This window comes from Manihot esculenta, chromosome 18, assembly GCF_001659605.2.
Source record: "Manihot esculenta cultivar AM560-2 chromosome 18, M.esculenta_v8, whole genome shotgun sequence".
NCBI classification, from domain to species: domain Eukaryota; kingdom Viridiplantae; phylum Streptophyta; class Magnoliopsida; order Malpighiales; family Euphorbiaceae; genus Manihot; species Manihot esculenta.
In genome coordinates, this window is record NC_035178.2 from 6,449,206 (window position 1) to 6,472,381 (window position 23,176).

Consider the following 23,176-nt stretch of genomic DNA (forward strand, 5'->3'; position numbering starts at 1 on the left):
AAATCGTCTTTTAAAATTTTAATTAAGAGAGTCTTGCGGTTTGGTCTAATAAATGTTATTGAAAAAAATTAATTTTAAAAAACTGTTATTATTATTATTATTTTGTGTTATATTTAAATCTTTCGACCGTTATTTGCTTTTTTTTTTTAAAAAAAAAAAGTTTCAACAACAATTGCAAACGGTAATGTCAGAGCATGCCCCATTTCTTCATTTTTGAACGGCGACGTTTTTTGTTTTGTGAGAGAACGGCAACGTTTCTCCTCTAGGTAAAAGCGAAAATAGATTAATTTACCGTTGGAAGTACCAACTGTCAGGACGTCCAATCCAACCGTCCACAAAATTCCCGGTAAAAAAAAAACAAAAAAGATTCAGCCAGATTCCATTCCAGTGGTTCATCATCGAATACCTTCTCTAACCATAATAAGTTTAAATCACTTCCTTCACGTCTTCAACAATTCACTCACTCAATCAAATCTCTGGAACAACTACACAGAAAACCCTAATCTTGCACTTCTCCCTCCCCAGCCATTAGAGCTTCGATTTTTTTTCTTCAGAAAAAAGGGGAAATTTAGCAGGAAAAATGAGCAATTTGAGAACAATCTGTAGGCCGCATACTGTGATCACATCCTTCATGTGTTGTAGGCACCAAGCTCGATCCAGAGTTAGGGTTTCATTTCGGAACCCTGACTTTAAGCCTCCGTCATCGTCGCCGTCTCTTTTCTCCCCTTGGCTCCTTGGAAATGAGCCCTGGTTTCGTGTTAACCAGAGGAGAACTGCTGTTAGGGCTTCCAGTTGGACCGATCAGAAATCTCCATATGAAACTCTTGGTAATATAATCTTTCGTGGTGTTGTTTGTTGGAATCGCTCTGATATCACTTTGTTGGAATTAGTCTGATATTACTTTGTTAGAAAGGAGAAAGATACCACTTTATTAGAATTATCAGAAAGAGGCATCAGGCAAGGAAATACTAGGAAGATTTGCTGTTTGAATTGCTAAGAAAATGGAGGAACAAGAGATGCAATTTTAAACTTTTCATGTAACCAATTACAGAGCCATACATTTATTTTAAGAGTGTCGTAGTATTAGCTGTAACACAATCATATGGTGGTAAAACTATTTAGACTGCTGTTTCTATTTTGGCTTTTATGGAGGTTTCTTTATCTAAGCAATTTTTGTTTTTGTTGATTAGAGTGTGAATATTCTATCATTTGTCTTGTGCATTTAATTTATTCATCGGAAGTATATGTTATAGTTGATTTATAATTTCTTTTTAATTTTATTTTCGAATGCAGAGTTGGAAAGGGGTGCGGATGAAGAGCAAATTAAGGTTGCTTACAGACGCTTGGCCAAATTTTATCATCCAGATGGTTAGTTTCCTTCGTCTTTATCCACTAATTTTCAAGTTGTACATATGAAATTTTCTGCAGCATTTAGGATAGAATAAATTTCCTACTGTAGTGTCATGCCAACTCAGACATTCATAATCTTTGTTTGCGAGTTCTGACTATTATTCCACATTCCTTTTAGCATTTAACGGTTTGATATATTATACTGAGTGCTAACAGATGGTTTTGCAATTTATAGGGATTTCAACTTTATGGATTTTGTTCTATATTACGTCTCCTTCTCTATTCATTCTTTTGCCAAAAAATAATGAATAATAAAAGTTAGTAGTTAATCAACTTGACAGTCACACTAGCATATCGATTATGACGAATAGGTTCAAGATCATGTGATTTCTCACTGCCTTATTTCTCGTTTTTCTTTAATATTCTCGTATTTCAAAAATAATTGAATAAATAGGGTGCATAATGGAACTAAACTGACCGAGGGACATCTTGATTACTCTGTCTGCAAATCATCCTGCTACTCTGTGTAAATGAGTCTTTAGAAAATTTTCAGGAGAGATTTTATAATCTGTGTTGTGCATGTGCATGTTCATGTGATATTTCTTTTATTTCAATTGAAATTTGGGAGTAGTTATGTTATTGAATGGGTTAGGATCTGAGCAAGCATGATCTTCTTGTGGATGTAATAATATCCCAGGTTGCTTCTTGTTATTTCATTGAGCATTGTATGGGTCTATCAGGTTTTTTTGGACTCGTTTGATATTTAATGAATGTAGGTAATTTCTGTAACTCGATTTCTTTTAATTTGCACTTGATTGTTTCCTGGGGTGATTTTAACAACTTTTCACTCACCTATTTATTTATTTCCTATGTGAAGTCTATGATGGTAGAGGGACTCTTGAGGAAGGAGAAACAGCTGAAGCTAGATTCATCAAGATTCAGGCTGCATATGAGCTGCTCATGGATGACGAGAAACGGAGGCCATATGATATGGATCACAGGGTCAATCCAATGAAGGTAATTAGGCTTTGAAATTTTGTAGGGGAAGATTGGAAGGCCTTCTAGTGGATTACATTAGTTATTTCTCATGTCTCCTCCCCAACCCCCTCTCTGTAATATGCCTGACTAAATTAAAACGTACTTGAAAGTAGTTGAGAAAAGAAATGCAACACAGAAATTGTTCACTAGAAAATTCATGAGATTAAAAATGACACTGGAAATTTTTCTGAATTGTACATGTCATTGTAAGACCAGGTACACCTCATCTTATCACTGGATTATCCACTTCTCCAAATGTTCATATTGTTTGCAATAAGCGACCTCTCTCTCTCTCTCTCTCTCTCTCTCTCTCTCTCTCTATACGCTGCAATCATGTGAAAGTAGTACAAAAACAATGGGTATGAATCTTGATGATGGTAGATGTGTGAATTCTGTTTTTATTCAATTTGAAGGGAATTTAGAGTTCGTCCTTTTTCTGTTAGGGGTAAGAATGGTGGTGAGTCGTCCTGTTTTATGAACAATTCATACTCGGCATAATTAGTTCCTGATATAAATGTACTCTGAGTGATGGAGAGGAATACAAGAATTCAATATAATTCCTTTTAAATTCCTTTCTTCTCTCCGAAATCTCCCTTTCTTCGTTTATCTCTCATTTTTCTTCTCACTTTCTTTCATTTCCCCTTCCTTTTTCACTGCCCTTTGCCTTGGTTAAGCCACCAGAAATTGGGGCTTAACAAATTCTTTGCCCAATGGAGCTTACCTTCTCCACAACCACCACCCTGCCAGTCTGCCCCCACGCATGTGCTCACAAGAAACTGTTATGACTAAGGAATAAAGTAGCAGGGGTAGGGGATTAGTCCATCAATAGAATGATATTTTATTCAGTTAGATGTAATGGAGAAAGCAGTTATAGGATCCAAAGTGGTATAAATAGGAACTTACTTGTAAAGAGAAGCACCGAGTAATAGTGTAATACAAGAGAGTGGTTCTAGCTGGCATATATCGAATGATTGTTTTCTTTTCTGTTTTACTTTTCAGCATTTTCTTTATAGAGTAATTCTCAATTCATCCCCCTAAGTGATGGCATTTTCTGTTCATTCTTACAGGCATCACAAGCATGGATGGAGTGGCTTATGAAAAAGAGAAAAGCTTTTGATCAACGGGGCGATATGGCCATTGCAGCGTGGGCTGAGCAACAGCAACGTGAGATGAATCTTCGTGCACGCCGTCTTTCTCGTTCAAAGGTACTTACAAGCATCTTCAATATTTCTTTAGGGGTTTAACACTCGGAAGCTCCTTTTATTATCATATAGATATTGCTTCAACCTAGTTTGTCACTGCATCATATAATTTTGGTTAAGTAGTCAAACCATTTGACCTGGTTGGCTAGAGGATGGCACCTCGGTGTTTGCTAGCAGCAAGATTCATCAATTTGAATTGTATCTGGTGATGCTTTTCCTTGTTGGCACCTCTATCAAATCTTGTTATTAACAACTTATTCTTTGATCTTTCCGTTATTTTCCATACCTTAACTGTACTCGTATAACTCAAAACGTCAGTATTTTATTGGAATTTTAGGTCGACCCAGAAGAAGAGAGGAGAATCTTAGCAAGAGAGAAAAAAGCGTCTGCAGAGTATTTTACCAATACTATGAGGCGGCATACACTTGTGTTAAAAAAGAGGGACTTGATGCGTAAGAAAGCAGAGGAAGAGAAGAAAAAGGTTATCAATCAGCTTTTGGCTGCAGAAGGCCTTGAGCTGGACACAGATGACGATGGCGATGATGCTCTATAGAGAATGATGCAGATATTGGCTACACTGCACATCTCTTATTATATGTTTGAAGCAAACCAATACATACCTCTATTTGTAGAAAAGCTAATTGTACATATGATTTAATTTTCGAATACGAAACGAATGATTATGCAGCCTTGTTCGCAAGCACTCAAAGCTTGATGCTTTTATTCTTATTTGATTAATGAAATTAATGTGGTGAAATTAATTGATAATTATATTATTATTATTATTATTATTATTTACTCTCTAATTTATTTTAATGGTCGACACAAAATATTTATATAACCATAATTACTTTTTTTCTTTTATTATCACAATTTTTTACTAATCAAATATATATTTGTACTTTTGTATTATTGGATTAACTCACAGAATTTTTAAATTATATTATCAACAATTTATTAAACATTAAAAAAATCTTATTTATTGCTAACAGTATTTTAAATTTTAATTCAAAAAAATAATATTAATATAGTACAAGTGCTCCATATATTAAAATACATTTTATGATATATTATTTAAATAACTATTCAAGCTTCATTGAGTTAGTTGAAATCAGAAAATTTCTTTAATTTTTCAATGTTGTTCGTTCAATTTTAGGTAAAATTTAAATATAAAAACTTCGCTTGCAACAATTTATTTTATAACGAAGAAATTCAAATAAAATTTTACGAAATCTTGCATTAAATTTTTTTCAATAAAATTGATAAAAAAATAAATCAATAAATTTAAATTCTTGTAAATTCTTTCAAAAAATTAAAACACCTCAAAGCGGTTCAAGCTGAATTTCTAAAATATTTTAATAAAAATAATTTTCATCTCTAAAACCTTCCCTAATAAGGAAAAGATAAAGTGACATTTAAATTTTATGGGGATTTAACTAACCGAATAAGGTTAGGAAAATATAAAGGCCTTTTTTAAAAGAAGAAAAACAAATAATGAAAATTTAATTGCAAAAATAAAGGGATTTGAACCCGACGTGAATCGAACACGCAACCTTCTGATCTGGAGTCAGACGCGCTACCATTGCGCCACGGATCCACGAGATGTGAGAAGGCTTTCTCATATTTTTATATATAATTAAATAATTTCTTCCCGCCAAATCTAACCGTTTTAACGGATGCAGTTAACAGTACCCATTCCCCAGCTGGCACCTGCAAGAGGAGCTTCCATTACTGCAGTTTTACTCCCCTAGCAACTGCAACGCTCACGCTTCACACTCTCTTGCACAAGGGAAATGGAAGAAACGCCCAAACTGGATACCAACATCCAAATAAACCCGGCGGCGGAGGCGGAGACGACATCTCCCTTGGATTTCATCGACTCTCTTCAAGACCTCAAGACGCCTTTCTTCAAATCCCGCTCTCGCAGAAGAAGAAGCGATACATGGGTCATTTCCATGTTCGTTATCTTCCACCTCATAGCCTTCGTCGCCACCATGATCGTTAACGATTGCTGGACTAACTCTCATGGTGATTGCTCTGTCACGGTCCTCAGAAGGATGTCATTCCAGCCCCTCTCCGAGAATCCCCTGCTCGGCCCCTCTCCTTCTACGTTAGTGTTTATCTCTTTTCTATTGTGTATCTAGATTGAATTTTGATCTAATTGGTTGGATATATGCATGAATCTGTGTGGGTTCGAAGCTTTGTTAGAAATGAGATGTTGATTCTTGGTCTCAAGTGATTTCTTTTATTAGAAACAATACTTCTCCTTGACTTCAGGGATAATATGAGGAGAAGCAAAGACAAGTATATTGTTGTTTCTTGAATGCTATGGGAGTTGAATCAGTGATATTTGCAGTTTGGTCGCTGAGAAATGTGGGATGAAGAGGAGTGGTTATTGTCATACATGGACTAAGGTCTTAGTGCCTTCAATTTTGACATCCATGTTGTTGATTCTCCTTTGATAATTGAAAAATCTTAAGTTTAGCTTTGCTTCCTCTATGTTTAAGTGAATTGTCTGAGTTCTGCATGTGTTGCTATATACGAAAATACCCTTGCAGAAAGACTAATTGATCAATTGTATTTGGATTCTGGGCCTAGTTTTTCTACGTTTGTTGAATGATAGACCTGTTTGTTAGAAGCAAAACATGACTGGGGAGAAAAATGAACATAGTTTCAAATACCAATGAGCACATCTCATTAGATGCATGGTTGATTTATTGTCATGTAATTGAAATTAACCATAATAACCTTGCTTGTATGGTGCCACTGCCATATATATTTAACTAGGCTGTTTCTTTAATGTCATTTGTTCAAGTACCTTGGAGATGAAACACCATGTCAATGTGTGGTTTTATGGATTGCTGAAATTCTCCTCAATGGCAGCCTAGATAAAATGGGGGCTCTTCGCAAGACGTTGTTGTTGGAACATCAAACTTGGCATCTTTTCTCATGTCCATGGTTGCACGCTGGGCTTATCCACCTTATCATCAATCTTGCAGGTGTTATCTTCTTAGGGATTTACCTGGAGCAAGAGTTTGGGCCATGTAAGAATGTGAATCTTTAGTTCTGTGAGATGTAAGTTTACAGCCAGATGTTATATTGTTTCTAAACAATGTCTATGTTGTTTTTGTTCTCTGCTTCTGTTGCACAGTGAGGGTTGGCTTAATCTACATTTTTTCTGCCTTTTTCGGTACATTGGTGACTGCACTTTTTGTGCGAGATAGCCCAATAGTTAGTTCCTCTGGTGCTCAACTTGGATTACTTGGGGCTACAATTTCTGCACTTGTAAGGAACTGGAGAATTTACACTAATAAGGTCCAGCTCCTGCATATTCCTTTTTTCTTATATCTCTCATCCCTATTGACTTTATTGCCTAACTTATTGGTCTTTCTTTTATTGATTGCAGTTTGTAGCTGTGATGATACTTTTTGCTGTCTTTGCGTGTAATTTCATGCTTGGGTTGCTACCTTACATAGACAACTATTCAAATATCGGGGGTTTAATATCAGGATTTCTACTTGGATTTGCACTTTTGTTCACTCCTCAGCTGAGACAAGTAGCTCAAAACAAATCAGGTCTTTATGATTCTGGTGTGAAAAGTTCCTTTAACTGGAAGCAGAAACTGGACAGGCCTGTGATGAGGAGTGTTTCTCTTCTTGTGTTTGCTTTCCTGTGAGTTTTTCTTCTTTGGCCAAAAAAAAAGAGCTGCTGGTTGCTTGTCATTGTGGCCTTTTGTGATACTAAAAGGATCTATATGTGTGCAGACTTGTTGGATTTCTTGTGGCAGCACTCCTGGGTGTCAATATAAGCCAGTATTGCCAGTGGTGTGCATACTTTGACTGCCTTCCTTCCAAAAGGTGGAACTGCAATGATGTGACCACTTCTTGTGAGGTATAATTGATTTTAGCACTTCAGATTGATATACCCCATTGATGATTTAATCAATATTCATATATGCACTCTATGTGGATGTACATGCAGATAGGTCTCATTTGCAGAGCCACTTTACTTTAAATTTCTTCTCTCTGCCTGTGTTTCAATTCACCTGCAATCATATGTTGTTAATTTTTTTTTTTCTATTCTCTTTTTGTCACCTTTTAACTGAGCGTAGTTGATAGACTGTAGTGGATTTCAATCTCATGGTGATGAAATGTCAAGTGCAGATCATGTTAAGTGATACAGAGTTGACTTTGACTTGCCTTGCTAACGGCAACTTCAGGGTATTCCCTTATACCAACATTTCAGATGCAAGGAAAAAGGATATCTGCACTCTAATATGCTCCTGAAAACTCGCATATTTGGTTGATTTTTCTCTGTTGTTCAGTGTTCTGATTTGGCAAGTAGGCCAATTTTGTAACAACATCTGAAAACTGTATAGACTCAAAAATAATAAATGCTCTTTTGATTGTTGGTATTTTGTAGAATGCAAGGCAAAGGCTCATTTGTGCTTACATTCAGAAAAACAAAAATAATACCTATTCGAAAATCTCAGAATCTACGCAAGCCTTATTATACATATCCACCATAAATCTCTTCAGCCTTCGCTCTTCATATATCTTCATCAATGAGAATCAACAAGCGCCCATGGCCTAATGGATAAGGCGCCTGACTTCTAATCAGGCGATTGTGGGTTCGAGTCCCACTGGGCGTGTTTCTCCCTTTTCTTTATTAGCATTTGCTGCAAATTCAATGTAAACATCAGCAGTCATTCTTTTTGTATTTGCTATTTTATTTGCTGGATTAACAGACAAATTATGACATGCGGCTGAGGCTTCACACTTCACAGACTATTATATTTATACACGTACAGTGGCCTCCCCTCAGCCGCAATGCTTTTAGGCTTTTAGTATAGGATTTGAGTACACATACAACAACTGTCTTTATATAAAAAAAAGCATCTAATAATGTGGGCCTATAACAACCCTACACCTCTACGTTCATTCTTTTTTCGTTGGGTATTCCTCCCCCCTAACGCCAATCCCTTCCTTGCCATGAAAAGTGAAGCAGACCTTCACGTTTCCATCAACTAAAAAATTTTCAACTCAGCCGAGAAGCCCCCACTTTTTCTATACTTAATTTTGATCTCTGGTCATTAAACAACAGCTGGCTAGCTGTGGCTGTTAATCACTAGGATTTTCAATTAAGATTTATTAACTAACTAACCCTTTTCTTTAAGTGAATAATTTGTGGCAAACAGATACAATGGGTTGAAAAGAGCTTTGGGACCAAATCTCTAAAGCTGAAATTGAACGCTAGATTTGATTTCTTTTAGATTGGACCACTTAAACATGCAGCAGCTATGTGTCCAAATTTAAAACACACAGGCAAGGCTTATCGGAAATTTTCTTTCAAGGTGAAATGTTTAACATTCAGATACTGAACACCTGAACTGGTTTAGTCAGTCCTTGTCACGATCACCAAATATGTCAGCTGTCAAGATTTATTTTGCTAGCAATAGCATATACATATATGTTATGCACCATTGAGGTTCCAACCACTAATTTTGCAACATCTGTAATGTTCCCATTAGGTTTGAGCCAATCAGTCAAATGGCTTAACCATATTGGAGTTCAAATTGTAGATCAAAATCACAATCATGAAAAAGTGAAAGCACCCTCTCCCCCACCCCTATGCTGCTCATTAGATACCCCATTTACAAAAAGCCTATATGCTCTGCTCTTTACTTGCTTTTCTATAAATGCTTAGTTGATGGTTTAAACTTGTTACATGATTATACTTAATATATATATATATATATATATATATCTGTCAGGAGATGAAAGGAACCTGCAGTGGGAGGGAATCCTGCAGTGGGATTTTGCCTATTTGAATCAAAAAGGCAAAGAGAACCCCTCACCATTCATCTTAGTCAAACAGATATAATGGTTTTTAGGATCTAGCCCCAAAGGGTATGATAATTGGGTCATTTCTTCCCATTTCATCATTTTCTATTCTTCTTCTAGTTTCTTTTTCAAATATCATATATGCTTATTGATTGACCCTTCCCTTCTTTCTTCTCATCATTCTTTCTTCCCAAATTTTATAGGGGCTTTTGAAGTGTCAAAAAAAATATTGTGGTTTTATTTATTTTTATTTTGATGGGTAATTTGATTTTTATTATTAATATTTTTTACGATATTTATTTAGTATATAATAAAATAAAATTTTATTTTGATATAAATTTAAACAATAAATTTAAAAATGAAAAATCGATAAAATTATATAGTTAAAAGGAGATTTATATATTAGTGGATTTTTCTTTTCTTTTCCTTTTCCTTTTTATATCTATCAATATAATGTGTTGGTGGCCCATCTTATCTTTCTGCAATAAGAAAAGTTGCCCACATAAATCTGAAATAATTAAGGATATATTCTCAATCCAATCCATTTCAGCCATTGATTAAGAAGATTTTGTGCTCAAATCATTAACTAGATAATGTAGCTACACTTTGTAATTAGCTCAAATCTGCCTACATCACTATCAACAATTTGCTTAAATTTAAACTAATAAATTGAGAAAAAAGAAAATTCCCATCAAAACATTAACAATTATTTTCAATTTCATATTCCACAACCTTACTCTTGTACAATTTGAGCAGTATAATAACCTAAAATTACCAAGATTTAATGAAAATTTCTGGGTTACTTTATTTAGTGGATTATTTAATTATCAAGAAAGAAAAAATCTTTACTTTGGAAGGTTGAGCATATGATTATGATCCAATTGGGTAGTTATTTGGGTGCCACCTGTCCTATTAGGATGTGTAGATAGGAAGCACCTTTACCTTAGCCTTCTACTTCACTTTTTCTCTTTTCATAAACAAGGTCTCTGATTTTTATTGCTCTTTTGGAGGTTGACAATAATACCCTTTCTCTCTATTTTTTTTTTTATATAGTTTTATTTTATAGCTCTCAAAAAATGAGGAAGATTACTGCAGAATCCAGCAAGTACAAAGTAGCACACAAAATCTTTTTGTAGGCAGTTAGGTGGATATAGAATAGAGGAAGTAGTAGCAGTGGCAAGCTGTGGCAGCACTTAGCCCTTCTGTTCTGTTCTGTTCTGTTCTGTTGTTGAGAGTTGAGAGTTGAGAGAGCAGCCTGACCTGAGCTTGAGTCTGAGTTTCAATTATTTTGTGCATCATAAAGCACAAAAGCTTGGATTCTTCGTCACCATCATTATGCCTAATTCTAAGGCATAAATCAATAAAATTAAATGGAGAGATAGTTATTATAAATTATTTAATTTTTTTTTAAATGAAAATTAAAATTTAAAGAAATAAAATTTAAAATTTTTAAATTTATTTAAATAAGATTAAATCTGTGAGTGCCATAAATTATTTAGTTTATTTAAAAAGTGTGAATCAACAAATGTTCCTGTTTGTATGAATAAATTTCACATGTGAATAGGCCTCTAAGGGCATTAAGAATAAAATGATACATTCCCCAACATGGGTTTTCTAAGGTAAAAGCAATATGATGTGATGCCCATCAATCAATAACTCCACCTATTCTTGTATGGACCCTACAAATTTAAGGCCTCACCTTAATTTTACAGGGCACCCCATTGTATATTTTGCAGGCTCAATTGCCTACTTCGTAATTCCTATAATTTTAGAGTTTTAACCATGTGATGATGAGATAAAAGTTGAAGAAACTGATGCCGACAAGTGAAATTGAACTTATCTATGGCCAAGACTTGGCTATCAAAGCAAATGAGAAGGCCCCACCCCCTTACATATTTTCCATGCCCACCGCAAAAAATACACTCACTTGCTCTTCAATTCTTCAATTTTACAATATTTTTTTATTCTAAATAGACCATACAATAATTTTTTTATTTTTAAATCAAGCTTTATTTTAATTAAAAAATAAAAAATTAACTCAAATTGTTTTATTTTCAAAATTAATGTATTAATGGGGAAAGGGAGAATGTATGTAATTATAGAATAGTAAAATAATTAGGTGGAGTGGTAATAGAAAGAGAAGGGTGCCCATATAAATAAGTTCATTTTCCAATGAAATGAATCTTAAAAGGCCAACCAAACCAACATACTCCCTCCCATTCTCCAAAAACCCACGACCACCCTTCCAAATCAATTCAATATAACCCTAATATAAATTACGAGATTTCATGGTCCCCCAACTCAAGAAAACGACATTCTTATGAAAAAAACTACAACATTAAACAATTGGGCTAATGCTAAAATCATCTAATATATATAGACCAATTAATCATTAGAAACCCATTTGGTCAAAATGCAAAAAAGTTGGTAATTTTGATTTTAAAAAATATCACAAAAATCCAATTCCTCCCAAGAGGAGAAAGATTTGAAGGCCTAAAAAGATTTGATTTTGCATAGTAGAACTAGAAGGTGATAACACATGTATGCAAACAACCCCATCATTCCCCTTTTGAAAAAATCAAGAAAACAAGAAGGGAAAAATATCTAGGAGAAATAAAAACCCACAAATTTCAATCGGAGAGACGGGAAGTAAAGGACCAAAGTCAGTTGCTCGAGGAAGAATAAGCCAAACAGAGCACCCAATTCAATCCAAAATGGGAAAACAATGAATGAATTTTACAATCTCAGTCAACAAAACCAGTCAAATTCTTACACTCTATATATCATCATACTACATTTGCCAACATCCAGTTGTTCTGAAATCATGATTATAAAACATTTTTAAAATTTAAAAAATAATGTTTTTCTTTTTTAATGGGTTCATCTAATATCAAATTAATAAACTTTAAATATAAATGACTTAATTTTTGTAAATTATGATGTGATAATATGTGTTTATTTTTCTAATTTTAAATTTAATTTATTAATATAAAATATATTTGAATCGATGAATTTTGAATATATTTCTTATTAATGGAAATAGTTTAACGGGCAAGGGAAGAGAAAAGAAACACACCTGGGGAAGAAATTGGAAGGTAGATCATCGAAAATTCATGTCTTATGAGGAGGTTTCCTAATCTCTCTTAAATTTCCTTTTTGGTAATTTTATATCTTATTTGAATTATTTCCCAACTCTTTTAAAATCTATATTTTTCATATTTTCTTTCTCTTCCTTTCTGCCCATCAAACAATGAAAATGGCATATTACCAATCATCCTTTCCCCTCTATAGGAAACACCCATCATTGCTCCCAACAATCCTTTTCAACCTTAGAAACCCGAGCTTCTAAGATATTCCCTCTCTTTATTTTTCTTATTTTTGTTGTATTTTTTTCTCTCTTTAAATATCACCCATCTTTGAAGCCATATCTCTCCTCCCTCCTTTCACCTTATTCATCTCTGCGATGGATCCTTCCTCTACAACTTCTGTCAATGGTTTCTACTCTTTTCTCACTAGAGGGATTGATGATCTTGAACGTGTTTATCTCTCTAACAACTTCATGTCAATCCAATTCCTTCAAAAGGTTCTTTCTTTGTTAAGATCTTTTCATTCCCAGTTGACCTTGTTGGTCCAAAAACTTCATTTGCCTGTTGGAGATAAGTGGCTTGATGAGTACATGGATGAGAGTTCTAAGTTATGGGAGGCATGCCATGTTCTTAAATCAGGGATATCTGGAATCGAAAACTACTACTCAGCTGGATTCAATATCACTTCTTCTCTCGACAACCATCGCCGTCTTAGTATCCAGCTTTCTCGCCAGGTTCATCATTTCTTGATTCTTTTTTTTAAGGATTGATTAAAAGAAATAAAGAAAGAAACCATGCAACTAACAAGAAACTTGAAATTGAATTCTTGAAACAGATAGTAAGGGCAATTTCTGGGTGTCGAAGAGAAGCAGCAGGATTGGAGGAGGAGAACAGAGCTTTAATGGAAACAAGAATCCAACCATTGTCTTTGCGGTTCGATGAGAAGGTGTCGATTGAATCTAAACTCAATGGTTTCAATGGGTTTCGAGGGGTACTGTATGCAATGAGAAATGTGAGCTCCTTGCTTCTAATGATCCTGCTTCATGGGCTAGTGTATTGTTGGCCAGAATCGACATTTCTGCGAGGAGGATATGAAGGGTGCCTGTTCTTTGGATCAGCTTTCATGATCTCAACAGCCAGATTGCAGCAGAGAGTAGCAGGAGAGATAAACCAGATAAATGGGAGGCCAGGGATTTTGCTGTATGAGTTTAGAAGATCAAAGATGGCGATGGAGGAGCTGAGAGGGGAGCTGGAGAGGAGATGTGGACAAGGCGTGGTGGTGGATTGGGAAACAGAGGTTGAGATAAGGGAAAGAGTGGAGAATTTGAGAGGGTGTTTTGGCGTGTTGAGATCAGGGGCTGAGAATATTATTGGCCAGCTTGATGATTTCTTTGATGAGATCGTTGAAGGGAGGAAGAAGCTTTTAGACTTTTGCAGTCATAGGTAGAAGCTCAGAGGTAGCAAAGGAAAGAAAAATCAGGGTAGAGGAAACAGTTGTTGAGGACTTGAGGTGGTTCTACCTTTAGCCCATTCTCTTTCGTTTCTTTTCTTTTTCTTTTTATCTGGCCCCCATTTTGCTCCCCTTTTGTTTTCTCCCTATGGTTCCTGTTCAATACTATAGCTACTATAGTCTTAAAAATCTTTTCTGTGAAAACCCTGAAAGAGAAAATTGAACAAAATAGTTACATAACTTCTGGGTTGGAGAACACTTCAAATTTGAGGGACAGTAGTTGTAATAGCAGGCAAACCAAGCTGTTCCAGCTTTGGACATTAACATGAAAACACCAACTTCTTGGTTCTATATATTAATTATAATGGACAGAGGAATGGAAGCTTCCTGTTTTTACATATAGATATTTGCATTTTTAATTATTTATATTATTATTTTTATAATTCAAAGCGGTTTCCCTCCTGTTACAGAGAGAGAGAGAGAGAGAATGCTGTCTAGTTGTTATAGTAAATGACTAATAATTCAGTTGTGAAAGAATGATGGAAAGAATGGGTTAACGCTGTAGAGAGGACAGAGAGATTCCTGGTTTTAGCTTTAATTTCAAAAGCAGCTCCAATGAAGAGAAGCTTTTGTCTGATTCAGTTCCCTTTGAAAGCAATGGAGTTGATGATGAAAGCTTCTTACCATTTCTTTTCTCATACTGACATGTCTCTTCTGTGTGTCTCTATCTTTCTCTCTGGTAATTATATTATGTTGCCAATTTATCATCCTGTTTTTTGGGTCAAGGTGGAAATATAAAATGAAGAAAATAAGAGAGAAGGGGTCTCATGCTTTTTGTCCCTTGCCCGAACCTCATGCCTTGCCTCCTCTGAAGGGTTCCATATGAGAATGGGTATCAATATAACAACGGGAAAAAGAACACATAACGACAAAATCTAGTTGAATAATAAATAAAGCTAGCCAAGACAGGAGCAGAAAATTTGTGTTGTTCCAACGAAGCTGTGGGCAGAGCTTACTGTTAATGATCATTGCCCTTTAAAATACGAGCTGAAGCCTTTAATTATCACCAGCAATCATGTTCTTTCATACTCTTATCAAGATTTGAAAAGTGAAAAGCACTTCCAAGGGAAATTTGACACCAACTAAAGTCCTAACGCCAAATTCCATTTCCCACCTCTTTTCCCTCTCTTTCTTTGCATGTTGAACTAAATTTGTGATCAACAGAATTAATAGTCCAATAACAAAAAATCAATTATTTACACCACCCAGAAAAAACAGAAGAGATGCGAACAGGGGCATTCCTGCAGCACGAGGCAATGCACGCACTGGAAATCAGATAGCTTTATGCTACAGCACATTGCCTTAGAACCTGCAAATTGGCCATAATGAGGGGAACAAACATGCAGTTTTCGCCCATTAAGCAGATATTTTGCATGTTTAACTAATTCAACACAACAGGCATCCTGCTTAACCGCAGCATTAAAATATTTACCAAGGCGCCATATCGGACACACAATAATTGCAAGAACTTAAATAAATATATAACTGTACTTTCACAAAGTTTTTTTACTGATTCTTGTAAGATTTACAAAATCAGGAAAATTCAGTTCAAAATTTGAAAATGCTATATGCTTTCAAGGTATCTAGAAGACTCAACTATCTTTGTAATTTACATCGGATGAATGAAAAATATTTTATGGGGAAAAATGGGCAGGTTACCATAAAGGTAGCATGAAGAATGGGAAGGATGCATTCCATTTGCACTCTTCTATAGATTCAAAAGTCGAATCCTGGCATTGCAAACTGGGAAGCAAATGTCTCAACCCGGTTTCGGAGCTCAACAATATCTCTACTGTTCTGAAGACCCTTGGGCAAATCTTTCTGGAATTTCCCATATTCCCTTTGTACTGCACATGTTATCTGTGCTGCCCTAAGAAGAAAGTCCGCAATAGTTTCAAAATCACCCTCTAAACAGCCTCTTGATGTCATAGCAGGAGTGCCTGAAAGAAATCAGAAAGGTAGAAAATTCAGAACTCAGCTAAAGGAATTTGTAATTTGCTGACAAGTCATTATATTGGCAGTTAGTTGAGGAATTCACACTAGTTCAAGCTCAGGAGACCAGACCAATTAACGAATAAGACTCTGGTAGCATCCACCAGCTAACATAAGGTATACTTTTACTGTCCCCAAAATTATATTGGAAAAACTGAATACATAATGAGATTTGGAAAACAATAATATGAAGATTCTACAAACTAATTGCAAATTGCTAAATTGTTTTGAGGACAAGACTACAGCTTACCAATTCTCACTCCACCAAGACAAATGGCACCATTGTCACCGAAGATAGCAACCTTATTTATCGTTATGTGGCACATTTCACATACCTTCTCATAGTTCTTGCCTGCCAATGACGGTAATATAGTCATTAAGCAGAATCATATGCACAAAGACGATTAACTTATGCAGATTTATAACTTCATAAACACATGCACAGGGGCCTGAATAAGCATTTTTCCGCACATATACCTTATGAAAAATTAACAGAAACAAAAGGAGTCAGGTCCATACAAATAACATAAGTACACACAAGATCAATCAAATGTTGAATCTATTCAATTTTCATTGATACCCAGGTACAATGTCTATTATAAGTTTTGCTGTCTGACCTAAAAGCTACTAAATAAGATTCATACAGCTGAAGGCAAAAGCTAAAATTGTTTTCTACTTAATAAAACTAATAAAGCGATTAATCCAAAAACAAGACCAGTGTACCCCTTAAATGGAAAAATATGTACTTATTAGTAAAAAGCAAATTTTCCACCTCTTCATGAGAGGCGCTTACCTAAATGCAACAAGTGTTTTCTTACTGTGCCTGTGCATCTAGGTGAGTGCCTAGAGCACCTTCAACTATAATGAATCAGAACCAACATCAAGTGATCAATTTACTCAACCACTTCTGTTTCAAGTTTCAACAAGTAAACAATACTAAATCTTAATGTTGAAAATATTAGAATATTATAACTAAAAGTATGCAGCAGTAAATATGTAGGTTGTCACGACAAATTATTATGTGTTCATTTGAACAATCTGATGAATCTTCTTCAAAAGAACAAATCATTATATAGTTCTTTTAAAGCAGTGAAGACAAATTTGGATACAGAAAAGTACAAAGGCAGAAACAAAAATCTTGAGTCATTATATAGTTACTCAAATGTATTTGATTGGTATAGGCACGAACATCTCAAGATATAATATCCAAATGGTAAATAGTATCATATAGTTCAAGTTGCTTAGATCGTAACAGTTACTCAGCTACAGCTACTGATTAAAAATGATACCAATCACTTTTCAGTCTACTTAGTGAATTCCTAACAATTACCCCTGAATGAGAACTTCAAATGCATTATGTCACACACAATACTGCTTAATGAATGTCACATCCCCCCCCGCCAAACACACACACACACACACACACACACACGAGAACTTAAATGCATTATGTCACGCACAATACTGCTTAATGACTTCTTTTGTCTGATCAAGCTGGTGAACACACACACACACACACATTCCCCATTTGTTTTCAACTACAAATGGCACCCATCCTTCTCACATGCAATTTCTTTTCTAAGTTTTAGTAAAATGATTCCAATCTGAATATTGGTTCAAAACGAATTCAGACATACCTAATTTCTTGTATAGAACTGTATCTGGTAACCTTATGGTATTTCTGAAAATGGCTCCCAAATTCAAACAGTGAGGAAGCACACATAACTTTAATTTTTTAATTGTGGAATCAACCACTACATAATTTCCACACAAACAACCATTTATTTTACAGATGGATGCAAGATATTTCACATGTAAGCAAATACATCTAATCACAATGATAAGATACTGTACCTGCCAAGCCTAGAGTAGTTAGATCCCAGAGCAGCAAGTGGTTATCAGTACCCCCAGTCACCAGTCTGCATTTTCTTCTCAACAAGGCAGATGCTAATGCCTGGGCATTTTTCTTCACCTGTTGCATGTATGCTTTGTACTCCGGAGTAGCTACTTGTTTCAAGGCTATGGCAAGAGCAGCAATATGATTATTGTGAGGACCACCTTGTAATGACGGATGAACTGCAAAGTTTATCTTTTCTTCAAAATCATACTGGGCACTACCACTGTCATGACTAAGAAGCATGTTTTGCTTCCTTGATTTTGGCCCTTTCCGATAAAAAATAATTCCTCCTCTGGGACCTCGAAGACTTTTGTGAGTTGTGGAAGTGACAATATCACAATAATCAAATGGACTTGCAGCTTCCTGCAAAAAACAACATCAAAATGTTACTGTAAGAAGGAAAAAAAGACAGCAAATATAAATATTATACACTTGGAGACAAGTGTATTTTGTTTATGAGCATAAGGACTTCTCTTTTTCTTTGATAAGTAGTTCATTCATCAATTCAATATGCACATAAAGAAATAAAGTGAAGGAAATTTCAAAAACCTTTGTAATGTTTATGGCAATTAAAATTGAAGAACAAGAAAAAAGTTAACCATTCAATTCAAATATTTTAACATAATTACCCCAAATAATACCTAAAATGTTGGAAAGGTCATGGGAAAATGCACGATCACACCAACAGGACTTATATTTCTGAAACAATAACGTGATTTCAGAATACGATTTTCAACACAATAAACCAGTAGCCTGATGCCACATTTTCAAGATTGAGCTACCTCTAGCAGGTTGTTTTTTGCATCTTAGGAAGCCAATTTCTCAACCATCTGCCACTTCAAAACCACACACCAACCATGATACCACGAGATAATAGACTAAAATCAAAATCGTACACTTCTCCAACCACCATTATACTTTTTTAGCCTTCAACAAGAACTCTCAAAGCTCTTGCTAGTTCAAACTTTTAGGTAGGTTTGTTATTCAACCTCTACCAACCAAGCATCAAAACTTTCAAACTCAAAAGTAAAGTAGCTTAAAGACTAAGTAGAAACTCCTTTTTGTTGTAAAAAAGGGCTAGATATTTAATCTCTACTATGTCTTGCACTAGTTACTAAAATCAATTGATGATACTAAATATCCCCACTGTCTTTATTTAACTGTACAAATAATTTAGTTGTCCTTGAACTTTAGTTAACCCCTAAATATCCACAATATCTTCATTTGGTTATAAAAATTATAGAGTATCCTTGCATTTTAGTTAGCTCCTTCAATGTCAATTTATCTAATGCATCTTGCAACTTTTACAATATTACTTCAAAGCAGCAATAGCTGCATTTCCATTTCACAAAGCTGCAACTGTAGAACTTAAATGTTGTTAAATAAGCTATAACATTAAATGCTTAAAGGAAAGCAGTTCAATAAATCAATTATGAGAATACTGTCAATAGTGCATCCTTCAACTTCTAAACCAGCTAGAACTCAAATAACAGGGACTATAAGAACCTATGCTCTAGTGAATAACTACTACAACTACTACATTTTGATGTTCTCTTAAAAAAGGAAATCACCCAATCTTTGTAGAAGAAGAAAGTCGCCAATTAAGTACCAAACAAAAAAATTTTGACACAAAAGAAAACGTGAACATAGACCATTCAAATCATAGAATCATATGATGAAGCTTAAATAACAACAAATCTCCAAATTAAAAATAATCTCAAACCTTAGCTGCCACAAGGCCGCTGATATGAGCCATGTCACACATCAATACTGCTCCAATCTTATCTGCAACTTGCCTAAACCTGGCGTAATCCCATTCCCTTGGGTATGAGCTTCCACCACAAATGAGTATCTTGGGTCTAAAATCCGTCGCCTTCTCCTCCATTTTATCATAATCAATATACCCAGTTTGTGGATTCACTTTGTAAGGCAAAGTCTCAAAGAAAATCGACGAAGCAGACACCTTTTTTCCTCCCGGCGTATAATATCCATGACTCAAATGCCCTCCAGAAGGTGAGTCCAGACCCATAACCCGGTCCCCTGGTAGTAAAAGCCCCGTGTAAACAGCAAAATTCGCGGATGTACATGAATATGGCTGCACATTAACGCCCCATTTATCAGAATCAAGCCCAAAGGCCGCTAATGCCCGACTGCAACATAGTGATTCAATTTGGTCAATATACTGATTTCCAGTGTAGTATCTCGCCCCGGGAAGTCCCTCAGAGTATTTATTCGTCAAGTGGCTACCTAGAGCTTCCATCACTGCACGGCAAACAAAATTCTCCGAGGCTATAAGTTCGATTCCTTTCACCTGCCTCTGCTTCTCTTTCTCCATAATTTCATGAATTTCTGAGTCCGCCATAGGAAGTGATTGGTTGCCCCAGCCTCGAACCTTAGCTCGTCGACTCTCAAGCCCCGGTTCCATGGCGACTCGCTTAGGAGGGTTGGGTGATGACGAGGAGGAGGACGATGATTGACAATCTCTTTGCCTCTTTATACACATTGGATGACCCAAAATGCTAAAATTCTCCACTTCTTCGGTCTGATCTTCATCTTTCTCAACTGGATTCTCTTCCTTCTGATCAAGTAATTGCAACGGAATCGGATTCAAGGATGAGTGCGAGTGAAACCCAAGCGATAGACCTGATTGAGCTTGCGATAGATCCATTTGAAAACTTCAAAAAAACAAACTATTAAACAAAACCAGGAACTTCAAACTCAAGGATATGCGTAGAAACAACAGAAACAGCGACAACAACGCCTAAAGGGATTACAGCTGAAATAACGAATCCTTGAGCTATTGCTATTAGAATTTGAAGACGCAGAAGCTGAAGCTTCCATGAAATTCAAGCTACACGCAAACCCTAACACTCGAAATAGGAAATCAGAAATCTTACAACTGATATATATGCGAAGTTATCATGAACCTGGATGGGAATATAAGTAAGTTCGGTGTTTGGAGGAGGAGACGCATGTGACCGGGAATAGCCGGTAGCGTTAAAGCGATTGGCGGTTGAAACAAAACGAAAAGTACACGTGGTAGAATTCGAGGAGAAGGAGCAATCTGTTATATGGACGGAGTTGCGGTTAGGTTCATTAGCGACCGGATCTTCTTGCTTACTTTTTCGTTATATTCCTTTTTTTTTTTTTCTAACCCGGAATTGATCATTGGGCCACGCCAGCTGGTGTACAGCCCAATTATGTGGGCCCACCAGATTAAAAAAAGATAAATTATAAAATGATTACTATGATTTGTAATTATAACTGCTTAACTTAATCCCTATCTGTTTAAAATCATATTAAAAGATTCACATAATTGACTTAAAACATTTTATTTAAATATGTAAAAACATAATTTTCTGTTTATTTTTATAATTACATCATAGTTTATGAAAAAAATTATTATATAAAAAATTAATTAATTATTTTTTTAATTTTTAAAAATATATTAAAATATTTCTAAAATTCTAAAAAATTTATTAATTAATCACTCTATTTATTTTAATTATTAAATATTATTAAAATTTAAAATATTTTTAAAATAAAATAATTAATTAATAGATTTTTTATAAAATTATATTAATAAATTTTAATAAAAATTAAATTAGAATCGAAATTAATAATAAAATTAATTAATATATTTTTTAAAATTTAATAACATTTCAATATAATTTTTAAAATTAAAAAATCAACTAAATAAATTGTCTATAAATACAGCGAGTAAATAATAATTTTTTTTAATTTATTGAATTTATTCCTCCCATCTCTTTTTGTTTCTTTCCCTTGGCCCATGTAGGCCCAGCCCACGAAACGCAGCATAAAATATAGACGAGAAACAAAAACGTAGCAAGCTTCAGCAATGGAGTCTTCTCCATCTACGCTTTCGCATTGGGAATATTTCTTGCTATTAATTCTGCGTCCGGTTTTAGCTATCTCTTTCGTTCTCTCATTCATATCTCTGGGTATATTTCTGCTTATCTTTTTTTTTTTGCTTGATTAATCGGAGAATTTTTTATTGTACGTGTTGATTTGGGGATTTCGTTTCCGTGTAAAATAATTTCAGGGTGGTTTTTGGCATGGAAGCTGGTGCTGGTACACGTACCTCTTGTGCAAGAGATTTTCGGGTTGCGTAAAAAAATCCATAAACCCAAACCTATAACCCGTCGATTTTCCAGATATTACAACTCTATTAATGCCCGCAATTCCGCTTCTGGGTAATCTTATCTTATTTAATTTCCACTGCTTCTATAATGATGATGGGTATTTGTTTCTTATCTATTTTTAATTATGTGAATTTTAGCTTTACTCAAAAAATAATAATTTTTTTGGTAAGTTGCTTAATAATTAGCTGTTGCTGTAGTCTATTTTATATGATCACTCACCTAATTGTCCTTTGAAGCTAAGCTTTCAATTTCAACTGTGTAACTGAAACTTTTGCTAAGTTCTGAAGCCACTCAATAACCTAGCAGGCATATGCGTCTGAACTCTTCCATTTCTTCTCATTTGTTTGGCTTAAGTGAAGTTACTCAATGCCAAAATGAGTTGTGGTAACATCTTATTGCTGTAAATTGCTAGTGGCATTTCTTCATTAAATAAACAAAAAATGGTATAGTGGGGGTTTTCATGAGAGTAAAGTAAGGTTTAACACACAATTGCCTCCCACCAAAGGGCATGCATCCATCCAGCCAGTAAACTATTCCTTGGTATGAATCGTGTGAATTTGGTCCTTTGATCTGGTACTAAAAAAACTAGAATAGTTTTGTTTTGGGATATTTGGATTAAATAGCGTCTGAGGTTGATCTGTCACTAATGACCATAATTTCATGATAGTTTTAGTTATCATCGGACTTCAAATTCTATATACTCATTATTACTCTTTCAGAGATACAGTGGCTTTTATCTTGTCAGTACGCGTGGAAATATAAACACAAGTTTATTTAGCTTTAATTGATTGCGCATTGAACTGTAATATGGAGTGATGGATACAATTTTCGTGTTCATAGATGAACTTTGTGTTCTTGGCAGGGAGACCAAGGCAGAGTGAAGGAAAAAAAAAAAAAGGCTACTGCATATTGGTGGATCTCAACAAAGAAATTAACAATGAAGACCCAAGTTTATAGATGATACAGATTATGCTTTCTGTATGTATATATTTATGTTTTGGAATTCGTACAAGGAGATGCATTACATTAACTTAAGCTGATTGTTGGGAATTTCACCAATTTGAAACTACCGGAAGCCTTAGATTAATTGAAGGG

General features: G+C 35.0%; 5 protein-coding genes and 2 non-coding genes across 9 annotated transcripts; 5 read left to right on the top strand and 2 right to left on the bottom strand.

Moving 5' to 3' along the window:
* Positions 1-323: 323 nt before the first annotated feature.
* Positions 324-4,361, top strand: LOC110606620 (ER-phagy receptor 1). The gene is made up of 5 exons (XM_021745514.2): positions 324-827; positions 1,294-1,368; positions 2,228-2,367; positions 3,456-3,593; positions 3,928-4,361. The coding sequence occupies exons 1-5, from the start codon at positions 581-583 to the stop codon at positions 4,141-4,143; spliced, it is 816 nt and encodes a 271-aa protein (XP_021601206.2). The 5' UTR covers positions 324-580; the 3' UTR covers positions 4,144-4,361.
* Positions 4,362-5,115: 754 nt separating this feature from the next.
* TRNAW-CCA lies at positions 5,116-5,187 on the bottom strand. The gene has a single exon. It is a non-coding gene; the product is annotated as a tRNA-Trp (tRNA).
* A 122-nt stretch (positions 5,188-5,309) lies between these two features.
* LOC110607143 (RHOMBOID-like protein 8) lies at positions 5,310-9,678 on the top strand. The gene is made up of 6 exons (XM_021746222.2): positions 5,310-5,700; positions 6,474-6,634; positions 6,742-6,905; positions 6,997-7,262; positions 7,355-7,481; positions 7,754-9,678. Exons 1-6 carry the CDS (start codon positions 5,384-5,386, stop codon positions 7,874-7,876), a joined length of 1,158 nt encoding a protein of 385 aa, XP_021601914.1. The 5' UTR covers positions 5,310-5,383; the 3' UTR covers positions 7,877-9,678.
* On the top strand, positions 8,169-8,241 carry TRNAR-UCU. Its single transcript has one exon. It is a non-coding gene; the product is annotated as a tRNA-Arg (tRNA).
* Positions 9,679-12,709: 3,031 nt separating the features above from the next.
* On the top strand, positions 12,710-14,366 carry LOC110607049. Its single transcript, XM_021746105.2, has 2 exons — positions 12,710-13,253; positions 13,355-14,366. The coding sequence occupies exons 1-2, from the start codon at positions 12,897-12,899 to the stop codon at positions 13,964-13,966; spliced, it is 969 nt and encodes a 322-aa protein (XP_021601797.2). The 5' UTR covers positions 12,710-12,896; the 3' UTR covers positions 13,967-14,366.
* Positions 14,367-15,476: 1,110 nt separating this feature from the next.
* LOC110607048 (serine hydroxymethyltransferase 7) lies at positions 15,477-20,831 on the bottom strand. Of its 3 annotated transcripts, XM_021746104.2 has the most exons (4): positions 19,642-20,829; positions 17,876-18,281; positions 16,272-16,373; positions 15,477-15,969 (listed from the first exon to the last, which is right to left on the bottom strand). In XM_021746104.2, exons 1-4 carry the CDS (start codon positions 20,584-20,586, stop codon positions 15,746-15,748), a joined length of 1,677 nt encoding a protein of 558 aa, XP_021601796.1. In that variant the 5' UTR covers positions 20,587-20,829; the 3' UTR covers positions 15,477-15,745. The 3 variants fall into 3 exon arrangements, with proteins under 3 accessions (XP_021601796.1, XP_043808984.1, XP_043808985.1); XM_043953049.1 differs by lacking the exon at positions 16,272-16,373 and having other exon boundaries at positions 19,642-20,831; XM_043953050.1 differs by lacking the exon at positions 15,477-15,969 and having other exon boundaries at positions 16,362-16,498; positions 19,642-20,831.
* Positions 20,832-21,743: 912 nt separating this feature from the next.
* On the top strand, positions 21,744-23,147 carry LOC110607051. The gene is made up of 3 exons (XM_021746108.2): positions 21,744-21,880; positions 21,982-22,132; positions 22,944-23,147. The coding sequence occupies exons 1-3, from the start codon at positions 21,778-21,780 to the stop codon at positions 22,960-22,962; spliced, it is 273 nt and encodes a 90-aa protein (XP_021601800.1). The 5' UTR covers positions 21,744-21,777; the 3' UTR covers positions 22,963-23,147.
* Positions 23,148-23,176: the final 29 nt, after the last annotated feature.